Source organism: Oryzias latipes, chromosome 17 (assembly GCF_002234675.1).
Source record: "Oryzias latipes chromosome 17, ASM223467v1".
NCBI lineage: Eukaryota > Metazoa > Chordata > Actinopteri > Beloniformes > Adrianichthyidae > Oryzias > Oryzias latipes.
The window spans coordinates 28680473-28692949 of NC_019875.2; the positions used below are offsets into that span (position 1 = coordinate 28680473).

Here is a 12477-nt window from a genome sequence, read left to right on the forward strand (position 1 = left end):
TATAAACCAACTTCTGCCTTTGCCATTGTCTTATTTGTAGGAAACCAAAACTATAACAACTGTTCATAAAAGAAGCAGCACAGTGGTGTAGCGGTTAGCACGCTTGCCTCACAGCAACGAGGCCTGAGTCCTTTCTGTGTGGACTTTGCATGTTCACCTCATGCACGTGTGGCACTTTGGCGTCCTCCCACCTTCCCACCCTAAGGTGGAACATGCAGGTTCAGCAAATGAATGGGTTTAGGTAAGAAATAAATAGTTAGAAGGATAAAACATATTTAGACTTAAAGCATAAAGCAGGTAAACTTAGAGTGATTACAAAAAAGTGTTTTCCGTAACTTTGAAAGAACAAGTGGAGTGGAAAAGTAACGTGCGTTATTTCAATGTTTTATGTCTTTATGCTAAATTTCCGTTTAGAAGAAGATTTAAAACACAACACACACAAATATTTTCTTTGTCTTACGTGACATAAGAAACAGCATTAGATCAATAAATGACTGTTTTGTGTATTTATTTATCCCTTGTCTGTACATGTACCTTACAGAAACTATAAAAAGTATATTCCTTTAAAAGTAAGAATCATATTTACAAACATAAAAAGCTTTCAAGACTAAAGTGCCTAAAAGCTTGGATAATATTTTTGGATGCGTTGTCAAAACTGTCCACAAAACATTACATCAGACTGTGAAAAACCACAAACAAATACTACAAATATGTTTAGTCAGCATTATTGTTTTCCACAAACAGAAGTGGGGCTGCTTTTTTCTTCTTCTCTTTTTTTTGTATGCCTCCGTTTGCTAAATGCAGCATGGAAAAAAAAAAGATAACCTTTAAACGCAGTCAGAGGTGTTGAGAAGTAATCAGTCACTGGGCTAAAAATAAAGACCCCCCCCCCCCATTGTATGCGGCCTTACATGTCACACTGATTAAACAAAACAAGAAGACAAAAAAAAACTCTGCAAACTTTACAGGTCTGCACTAAGATTTCTGCTCCTACAAAAGTGCTGCAGTTTCTGAGCTACAAAACGCAGCGGCGTGAGAACGACGGCGTCGTCCTCGCTGCGTGTCCTGTCACATTCTCTACATAGTACGATATAACATTAAGAATCAACCCTTCTGTTTGCAGCTGAGAGTTATGCCCTCTACATTCAGAACAATAAAACACAATCATCTTTTAGGAACAGTACTATCAGATGATTGACCTTAAAGACCCACTCCGATCATCTTTTGATCAATTGTGATTTTGTCGTTTTTAGCCAAAAATCAAAAAAACCTGTGTAGTTTTCTAGGACCTAGTTTCTGCAGTAGTTCGTTTGAAATTCACCTCTGAGTGGTGGGCAGGACTCGTGCAGAGCAACCCCGCCCCCACTTCCCTTCCATGCTGTTGAGAGCTCAGGGCAGGGAGCTTGTGGCCCATCCGGCATGTTTTCTATTCTCTTTTTCAAACGGCGTCTTTTTCGTCTCCTCCTGATTCACAACAATTTAAATAAAGAAATACTCAGAGATTCTATTTTAAGCTTAATTTTCTTTGTATATGTCCTCTATCATCAGAAAAATACCACAAGAACAGGTTAAAAACACCATTTTCCTCCGAGTGGGTCTTTAAAAATGTGCTTAAATAGTTTTACTTTTGTACAGATGAAATTGTTTGTGAACCTGCAGAACACGTGTACCACAGGCTCCTCTGGAATGCAAGTTCATATAGGAGGACACCTGCTTCCAAAGCACAGGACACTTCCTAAACACATCACAGGCTGCCCTCCCCAGCTGGCACACTTTCGGGCAGGTATTATGTCCTCCAGGTGGAGAGCGTCTAGTCCGGCGGTTCTGATGTCAGCTAAGTTTGCTCTGCTCAGTCCCACTTTCATCAAACAGTCATTCATAGGATGAAGCTGAGACAAAGCCTGTTTTGGTAAAGAGATCCACTTCTCCAGCTGCAGAAATGTCCCTCTGAGCGAAACAGAAAAACAGTTTCTTCATGTTTGTCTCAGTCCGGGCCGAGGTACTCTGCGTTCTCCGCCGCCGGTATGTGCCCGTTGGCGTGAGTCTTTAGGGTGGGAGTGAAGTCCTGTTGGTAGTCTGGGTTATCCATGCTGTTCTGGGGCTGACACATCTGAACGCCGTGGACCACGCCATTGGATGAGAGCGCGGGGGGGGACTCGTTGAGATATTCGGGTCCGTTCTTAAAACAGTTCAGGTACTCAGTCTCGGCGCCGTCGGATGAGATGGTGGGAAGAGTGGCACGGGGGGGCCTGGGATTCTGGTAAATGGGATTGGCCACATCTGAAACTCCGTTCTGGTTCATATAATCTGTAGGCAGATAAACATGAGATAAAAATCCAAACAGCCCAGATTAAATACTGATGGGTGTGTCACGCAGTGGAAGCTTCATGTGACCTAAAAGTGTTTTGCTCATTTGAAACACTTTGTTTTTAAAACAAAAAACTGTTATTTCATGAAATGCTTCTTTACCTTACTCCATCATTCTGCAGGATGTGATGTTTTCAACTTTGGTGCAAAACTGTTTATGTTTTCAGAGAAATGCAAACAGACGACTGGAACATTGTGCTTATCTGGCAGCTAAAGTACAACTTGTGTTTCACTGGACTTCAGTAAAGACACAGCTTTACATCTCTGACTGGTTTGACCGCATGAACTGAAGGAGTACGTGGTGAAGCTTGAGGTGTCAGTGATGAGGTTCAACAGTCTTCCTCACACTGCACGTCTGGATGAAGCCTCAGTTCCACAGGTGTGTCTTGCATTCCTTGAAGCTCGTACGGCCACCTCAAGGGACGTCATGAAAATGGAATGTACCATTGATGCACGTGAAAAAAACGTATGATGTATGGGTGATGCTGTCAAATGGTGGCTTTATGCCACATTTTGTAAGGTGCGAGTACTGACTCCTTACTGACTGCTGTATGCACTACCGTGATACGAAAGTGCCCGTGGGATGTTGTACTAACAGCACCAATGGCGCTTCTTGCACAGGGTTTGAGTGTGGTCAAAAAAATGAAAAAAATCCTTAGTTGACTCTTTGTCATTGTAAACATGTTTACTACAACCCAACTCCTGCAGCATGCCCATAGTTAAGGGCATAAACATTTTCCTTCTATCGGTTCACTAAGAGGTCTATGACGTCACCTGCATGACCCACTCAGGTTTTTACCATTTTTTGCCCGCAGACAGCCTGTATCCACCCATAAGGACAGTTGTGACTAAGAATCTGAATCTGGCTCCTCTCCATCTCCTCAAGGAGGAGCCGTAGCAACTCATGGCAGGCTATCCCTTCTCTGGAAGGGGGACCCGTTGTTGCGCTTGTGGTTGTCGAGGAGAAACGCATTTCTTCATGTGGGCGTGCTCTGAAGCACAGAAGTTTACATTAGAGTCTAAGTATTGACTTTTTGCTTTATTTGAATACCGGCGACTATGATGACGTCATCAAACGGTGGTAAGGTCCGATTTGAAGACACTATTTTTCCATAACTCTCCGCTTGGAGGTTTAAATGTAGGATTCAGCCTAAGACTTAAATTCTGCCTTTTGGTCCAGACACTAAACTCAGAGGGAGGAACATAAAAAAAATCTAGGTTTCTATGACAATGTCTTAAAATCAGGTAAAGTAAACCAAATGCGATCAACAACTCATAAAAAAACCTGTTTATCAGCTGCATGAAAAGCAAAAATATAGAAAACAAAAAACCAACAGACAGTGTGGGAAGCAGTAAATCAAGCTTTACGTGTCTAACGTCACTGTGAGAGTTTTTTTTTAAGGCATTAGGTTTGCAGGTGATTATGGTCTTAATTTTGAGTTATTACAGCATTTGCATTCTTCTCTTTTTGAGTTATGAATCTGTCATAACTTAGCTTTTGTTAGAAGGACTCCCTATTTCCAGCAGAAAGTGTTAGTGTACACATTTGGGATCTGCTCTGAGATTAAGCGGTCTGGTGGCACAGCTGCAAAGCAAACCCAGTCAGCACCCCCTCCCCATAGCTAGAATCAGGTCTTTCTGCTGATAAAGCTTTTTTCTTGTTTCATTTTAGCCAAGTGTGGCTTAGAACATCTCAGCCTGAGATCTCCATATGTTCTTGTTTGTTTCCAGGCCATTGTTCCTAAAATTCTGTGGTTTGTTCACATGTTGCAAACCACTGCTGACCTCCTCTGTTCTTGACGTAACAGTAAAACAATCAAGTCATGTTTCATCTGCACATTTAGTGAATACAGGAGTGTGATTCTACTTTATGAATATCTTTAGTCTTAAATCAAGATTTGACCGTTTCAAAAATGCCTATTAGCTCAAAAGTTAACTTTAAAGCTGCAAAAACCTCCTTAGATTCCCAGATTCATTTGATATGAAGTTACATTTTTACCATCATTAGGAAATATGTTTACATACATTTTTACATTATAAAAACATGCAATAGTTGGACTAAGCAAAAACAAGCATAAAAAGCAAAAAAGCTAGCAAATGTTTTTAAAGGACCATCCTCACATTGAGTCATTCTACTTTATTTTTAATTTTCAAAACCTAAGAAAGTGTTCTTCAGATTTATTAAATATCTCACTCGGTTGTCCACCAGATGTCCCTCTACTTCAGGGAATCAAACAGACCAGCATTGCACTTTCTCCACTGATATTTCTTCCTATAGGCACCGTTCAGGCGCTGTGTCTGGGAAACACTCACCTGGAGCGGGCTGGAAGGCTTCATCCAAGGATAGGTCTGTGGGGTCGGGAATATATCGGAGAATCATGCTTCCATCTCTGCTTGGGAATCCATTCTGTAACCACACAAACAAAAAAATGACTCCTGCTTTTATAAAAACTTGTTATGTAGTTATTTTTCCACTCACCAGTAATCCATTTCTGCCATGGTACGGTCCAGTGCTACTGTTGGTGCTCTGAAAAACAAATCATGTCTTGACGTATTTCTTTGACTCCATCATCTCGTTTTAGACCCATCATTTTAAATTGCATACATGTTTTTTTTTTTGTCTTCTTTAGTTTTAAATCTCCACAAAGGAAGGCGACATCCTTCCGAACAAAAAAGTTTGTGTTCTTTCCTAGTGTCCACGAAGGCTCAGCTGTCATCCTCAGCACAAACCGATGAAGAGTTACAAGCCTGTTCGTATTCAATTAGGTAAACTGACGCTCACTGTGGTGTCTGGTCGAGTTAAAACAGCAAAATGTGAGCAAACTCAGGGAGCAAAGTGACGGGTGAGAAGAAGGCAATTACTTCTCAACAAGGCAACATAATTGAAACATGCTCAAAACTCAGTCATCAGTAGAAAAAACAGGAAAGCACTGTATGTGGGTCATCATCCATCACTGGTTCTACAAAGCTGCTGCAGGTTGGCTGTTAAGGCAGTTACTTCTGAGAGCCCATATGGGTTAACCAGACTGTGGATGGAAATGATCCCAGGTAGAAGAACAGCCGGACGCATGGGTGGCCTTCAATGAGCCCACAGCAGAAAGCCTACTGATCCAGTTGCTGTCAATCAGAGGCCAACTGGGAGGAAGCGTGGGACAGAGTTACCAAAGGAGGACAAGTGGGCGGAGTCACAAGGAAACACCTCTTCAAAATTCTCCTCAGCAAAAACTTTCAGTCAAAACAGACAAATGTATCTTTTTTCCCCCTGACAACTGACATTTGTTTTCAGAGAGCAAACATGGTGTCTGTGTTTATTTCCCTTTCTGCATCTGACAGTAATGATTAATGCAGAAATCCCATTTTCCCAAAAGATGCTTAAAATAGCACCAACCCATTTTTAACCCACTAAACAGTACGGTGGTAAAGTGAGCGCCGCAAAGGCTTCTTTAATTTATGCAGCTTTTTCTGAAAAATTCAGCTCTGGCCTTTCCTCTCAGCTTTCTTAAGCAAACTCAGTGTCCAACTTTATAACATGAGTCTATATTCCCCTAGAAGTGCCGCTCACAGCTTAAATGAGGCCACCTGCATCTTACAGATGCAGATTTAAGACCAACTGGAATGTTGATGTTCAAACGTCTCCTCGGGTTTGCAAGTAAAAGGAAGAACTTTCAGTCAAATTGTGCCATTTTGTGGATATATTGAAGAAATTTTCAAATCAAAGAGATTTCTGTTTAAAAACCTTTGACTGTACATGAGAGCTAGACAAAGTAACCTCTCCATCCTGATGATCCAAACAGGAAGTGGCTCCAAGAAGCCAAAATCCCGTAGACTATTATAGAGAAATAAACAGCTGAGGTCAGAAGAACCATTCTTGCTCTGATACCTGGTTGAACATGTTCTTGATAATCCTCATTTATTCATGATCATTTATCTGTAGTGCAAGTTATTCAAGCTATAAACTGACCAATTAGAAGCTTTAATAAAAGTAGGTGGAGCCTGCTGCACATCCAACATTCAAAACATTTAATTGACAGATTTTGTGTGGCCTGCTTTGCTTTCAAGTGGGAGGGCTGTGGACTTCCAAAAAGCTCACTCCCGATTGGTGAGCGTGGTTGCCATGAAAACGATGACTCAGACTGACTTGGACAAATCCTTGCTCACCGACGACTTCTGGCTCAACATAGTGGCATCCATATCACGATAAAAATTGCAACTAATTTTTCTTCATTAGGGTTGAGCATGAAGTAAGCCATTTTCTATGGGTGACGTCACACTCACTCACTCATGTTCTCATATACAGTCAACGTTTACAAGGCTGGTTATCTAAAACTGTGGACAGGAATATGTTACTGATATACAAAACTGGGAAAACTGAGAAGCAGGTTCAGCAACAGACTCCTGCAGCCTCGCTGCTCTCAGGAACAGTACAGGAAGTTAGACTCTACCTCCTCAGAGCTGTGCTCACAAACTTACATGAATGCACCTGAGACATTACATGAGTGCACCTGAGAGGATGCACTTCAAGCTTTCAGTTAGAATTACAGGGTATTTATGTTCATTTGTCTGCTGCTATGTGTGTATATGTACGTAGGAGTTTCTTTCCTGTATATTTTGTATTTATTTTATTGTTCTGCTACAACTTAATTTACCCATGGGGATAAATAAAGTTAATTTAATCTTATTTCTTTATGACAGCTCACTCATGCTGGACCTGTGCGGATGCAGCGGCAGGAAATGCTTTTTTTAAACTGAAGGAGCTGCATTTCCAGAAGAAAATGCAGGGTTGAATGCTATGTTGTTGAATCAAAATGAAACTTAAAGGGGAATAATTGGCAAATAAATAAATAAATAAAGAAATGATCAAAGGTGGACATAAATAAAGTGAAAACAGCACAATAACAAAAATGACACATTTTGTGAAAAATGCCAGCGCTGGGTATTGAACCGGCGAGGTTCTGCACCAAGGTTTCCCCATGTATTTCAATGGAGGCAGAAACGTTCAAGGATTTGAAGGACCAAAAGTCATAGCTGGAAAAAGCTGAAAGAGCTAAACATTTTAATAGTTAAATGGATAAAATAGCAAAAAAATTGTAGGAGTTAAGCGTCAAAAATGGTGCAAGATACTGTAATAAATAAATAAATAAAGAGGCCGTGGTGCAGCGTTAGGGCGGTCGTCCCATGATCGTAAGGTTGCAGGTTCGATTCCCGCCTTGCACGCCCATGAGTCGAAATGTCATTGGGCAAGACACTGAACCCCACCTTGCCTCTGGTGGTAGGCGGGCGCCTGTGTTTGGCAGCGGAGCGACCACCAGTGTGTGACTGTGTGTGTGAATGTGTGTGTGACTGGGTGAATGGGTCTGTGACTGTAAAGCGCTTTGTCCTTGTAGGAAGAAAGGCGCTATATAAGTATACGCCATTTACCAGAAACTGGAAAACAATGGGTTGAATGCTTTATAGCAATGTTTTATAGCATTCAACCAATAAGGAACTTTCAGCTTTATCTTGATGAAAAGCTGCTTTGCTAACTTTACAAAGATGAAGTGTTTCGTATCAGTGGAAGGCTGCTTTTCTACGCTGGAATTACATTAATTGCGCAAACAAATGAGGAGTTAAGGCAGTCAGAAGAATGTCATAAAGCTCCAGTGTTAAAGTGTTAATGGCATCTTACCACACAAATAACAGAAATTAGGTTGTGTATTTCTGAAGAGTCAGGAGTAGCACTAAATCACTTTCCTGCACTTAAATTACCCATAATCAGAACTTTTTCAGCGTTTAGTTATGGAATAGACAGTTCAGATGGAAAATAATTTCTTTTTGAAAGAGAAAGCTTACTGTAGAGTGAAGCAGAGGGGTTTGGGAGGTGCTCGGACTGCTGAAGAAGCCGTGCTGTGGCAACAGATACTCATCTGCATCCACGGACTCCTCCGTGTCCTCCCCGCCGATCAAACTGCGATAGAACTTTGTGTCTGTCGGGCTCGGCAGGTGCATCCGATCATCACCCTAAATGATGCCAAATAAAGTGGAAAGACAGTCCTGAAGATCTTCATTTGACCTGATAATCTTGAAGCAGTCAGAAGAAGTGAGCAGTTATACCTGAATAACGAGATAGCGGGACGGATCTCGAGCCATTTTCGTAAACTCGCCGATCAGTTCTCTAAAGCGAGGCCGACTTTCGGCGTCGATCATCCAACCTGTAAGAAGGTAACACATTCAAAAAAAATTACAGGCCTAAAATACAAAATAAAAACAGAAATCATTGTCCAAAGATAGAATTCTGTAATTCCGCTTTTTTGTACATTTTTTTTTTCCTGGATAAATTGCGAAACTAAAGGAAAAAGAGAATACCAATATAATCAGCTAAAGTTATAGAAACCAAAATGATGTTAAGTCTGTTTTCTCTGTCAAACAAAAAAAAAATACTCATTTTCAAACTGCTAATTTAAACAAAAAGCTAAATCTGGCCTTTAAAATCAGAGGTAAAATTTCAATTAATGTTTTCAATTAGTGTTGCCATTATTCCATAAGAGCACATGTGTGTATGTGAATTAAAAGTGACTCACATTTCACCATGATCATGTAGACATCGATGGTACAGATTGGAGGTTGAGGGAGTCGATCTCCTTTCTCCAGAATTCCGGCTATTTCACTGGCTGGAATCCCGTCATACGGTTTGGTCCCAAATGTCATCAGCTCCCAGACTGTGACACCTACAGCAGAGGCAGGAGGACACCCGGTTAACTAACGCCAGTCTGATGAGCTGCCATTCAATTTGTTTCACTCCAGTTTTAAAAAAAAGAAAAACAGAGTGACAGGATGTACGCTTCTTTGATATCGCTCTGTGTCAAAATGTTGACAAATTGGCTGTGCATGCAGGAGTGGGAGTTAGCCGGATGCCTCTCTATGTTGGAGGAACTGAAGAAGGAAAAAGGAGGAAAGGAAGCTCATCACTTCTGCCAAGATTTGCTGATGCTTTTGCCAGATTGAGCGGAAGGCATAATCAAACCCGGGGGAAAAAGGATTTGGAAGCAGGCCCACTCTAAAAAAGCTTGGCTGTGTGAATGTGTGTAGGCATTTCTCCATATGCAAAGTCCTGAGCTGGAAGAGCCGCCTCAGTGGGCTGAGCTGACATTTGTCTGTCAGAGCCTGCGGGAGTGTGGGTGTGATCTACCTGCGTCCCAAGCTAACGTACCTGCAAGCTGTGTGTGCTATAAACTTAAATGCTGCTCTAAAAGTGAAAAACAACATATCTGGCAAAGCTTGAAAACAGCTGCCCACCTTTTCTCTGTTAAAACACTTCATTTGTGGAGGAATACATATTTCTCCAGTGAGACTGGCCGAAAAAGGAGAACAGGAAACCAGCTGTTTTTCTTTTTGTATGTTACACAAGCGTTCAATCTGAGACCGTGGCAGCAGAGTTTCTGCCTTTGTGGGTCAGAAGTAAAGTGTGCGTTCACATCACTGAGGTTACCGTAGCTCCATACGTCACTCTGGTGAGTGTAGGTTCTGGTCAGGATTGATTCAAGAGCCATCCATTTTATTGGCACCTGTGGAACAGAAAACAGGTTTAATAACAATTTCAAAAATACAGATAAGTTGTGATGTTGAGCTTAAATTCCTGTGCACATACAGTACAGCTGCTGTCACAGAAACAATGAATCTAGAGGGATTGACGCATTCCTACTACAAAATAGTAAATGTGCTTCTCAATTTGTGGTACAGAAGGTAATGAAAGAAAACAATCAGCCTGGATTGGCACCAGCTGCACTGTGACCCTGAGAGCGATTTAGCGGGTTCTGAAGATGCATGGACCTGGATGGCCACTAGATGTCACTGATGATCCTTTGAGCTCTTTAACATATCAAACATCTGCAGTACGGCTTGAACCAACCTTCCCTCCATCTGCGTGGTACTCCTTCTCATCTGCATTGAGGAGCTTGGCCAGACCAAAGTCAGTGATCTTGACATGATTAGGGGTCTTCACAAGCACATTTCGAGCAGCCAAGTCACGGTGGACCAAATGGCGCTCCTCCAAGTAGTTCATCCCCTTTAACAAAGAAAAATGTGTGTTTTCACAGATAACTGACAGATAAGGTTTGTTGTTCTCTTAAATCTATAATGACCATGGATGAATCTCATGATTGACTATAATCTGAGATTCACCTCCTTCTCCTCACCTTGGCTATCTGCACACACCAGTTGAGCAGGTGCTGGGAGCCGATGTTGTCCTTTTTCTCTTTGACATAGTCCAGCAGGCAGCCGTAGGGCATCAGCTGTGTTATCAGCTGCACGGTTGAGGTGAGACAAATACCAAGCAGGCGACACACGTGGGGGTTTTCCACACTGGCCATCACATACGCTTCCTGTTTTGTAGAAAAAGGCAAATAAATAACGTTCATTTTTTTATGTTTATTTTTATATCTATAACTACTTTTGATAATTGGTACATTTCTTTATTAGTGTTGGTGATGTAACAGTATTTCTATAGTACTATTTCAACCCAACTGATGGATTTTCTGTCTATGTAGTTTGCTTTAAAAAAGATGGAGGCGTTAATAACAACAAAATTGAAAAATATCAACAAAAAAATTATCTGGTGGTGCACACATTTCTAGATTAAAAGTATTTTTTGGATCTGAGAGTTTCTGCCATTGTGTAGATTTTTAAATGTAAATTAAAGACACATCTTTTGTAATCTAGCTTTAAAATCACTCTTTTAATCCACTTATTTATTGGGCTTTTATGTATTTTAGGGCTTTTATGGTTTATCATTTGTCAGCTTTTAACCTGTCTATCTTTTAATCTAGGCACTAGCCTCCTCACATTTTCCTATCTTTTTATGTTTTTTGTTGCTTTTAATCGAATGTCTTATGACCTCTTTATTGTTTTGAACTAATTTTATTTAAGTCGTTTTTGTTAAGCACCTTTTGTTCCACAGCATACTCGTGAAAAGTGCTATATATAAAGTAATTGATTGATTGACCAATCACACAAAATATTTATTTCAGCATTTGCATAGTTAACCCTTTTAGCTGTCATCCCCAAACTGTGTTTTTGCTGACATGCAAAGGTGTTTCTAAACTAGGGGAATGGCAGAGATAGCCTGTTTTCCATGGAAAACCATGGACATGTAGTGACTGAGCATCACAAACACAAAAGAGTCACAGAATCAGACATTCACATTCTGAAAAAGACTGTGTTCATCCTGCAGCTTTACGACTGCATTCCTTTTAAGAACACCTCGGGCTCAGATTACATACACACCAAAGCCTCTGCATCAAATGAATTAATCCAACTTCACGTATTCCCAGAAGACAGTCACAGTGTAACTGGACACATTCTCCATTACAAGAAAAACAAGTGCTTATTAGTCTGAAATAAAGACCTGCAGGGTCTAAAACAGGATGCAGTACAGCTATGCTAATATTGAACAAGCAGAAACAGACACTTTGGCTAACACGATGTACCGCTTACTAGATGTGGCAGACTTCTCTAACACCTTAGTCACAACGGCCCTACATGTGGACACGGGCTGTCTACAGGCGAAAAACTTGCCCAGGGGACGCAGGTGCACAGCTCGGGTCGTAGACCATGCAGTAAACCCATAGAGAGAAAGTGTTCATGCTGGCCTGCTGTGGACTAAAACACTTACACAGCACACAAGGGTAAGTAAGGGGCATCATACAGATATTTAATTGTTTCAACCCTCCAAATCCTGCGCAAGGAGCTAGTTAGTGTTGTCCATGTGATAAGTGCGCACGTCTTGCTGCAGCCTGACTGCTGGAAATGAGGAAATTGGACAATCAGAGTATAGTTTGTGTGGAAAATCTACAGGCGTCCTATGGGCACTTACGTATCACATGCTCACCGCGATGTATGCAGCATTCACACATGGTCAGTAAGGGGCCAGAATCCGTACCTTACTAATGACTAGAGTATGAAGTAACGACACTGTCCAACGGCGTCAACTTCACGTCATCATAAGTGTGTGCAATTTATATTAGCCTTACAGATACTTCACGGTATATTGATCACATGTACCACCATCGTCTGTTCTATTACAATGGCTGTACATCATAATAGAAATGATAGATGTACCACCATCGAATGTTCCAT

At 41.1% G+C, this 12477-nt stretch overlaps 1 protein-coding gene across 1 annotated transcript in view; it reads right to left on the bottom strand.

Annotated features, from left to right (window-relative positions):
- Positions 1-486: 486 nt before the first annotated feature.
- egfr (epidermal growth factor receptor) overlaps positions 487-12477 on the bottom strand; it is a 53439-nt gene continuing 41448 nt past the window's right edge. Inside the window, exons 20-28 of the mRNA XM_004079423.4 lie at positions 10539-10724; positions 10253-10408; positions 9833-9908; positions 8925-9071; positions 8458-8555; positions 8197-8364; positions 4847-4894; positions 4681-4774; positions 487-2307 (exon numbers count right to left, since the gene is read on the bottom strand). Of these exons, the coding sequence (XP_004079471.1) occupies positions 1985-2307; positions 4681-4774; positions 4847-4894; positions 8197-8364; positions 8458-8555; positions 8925-9071; positions 9833-9908; positions 10253-10408; positions 10539-10724 (1296 nt within the window). The 3' untranslated portion in view covers positions 487-1984. The remainder of the gene's footprint in view (positions 2308-4680; positions 4775-4846; positions 4895-8196; positions 8365-8457; positions 8556-8924; positions 9072-9832; positions 9909-10252; positions 10409-10538; positions 10725-12477) is intronic.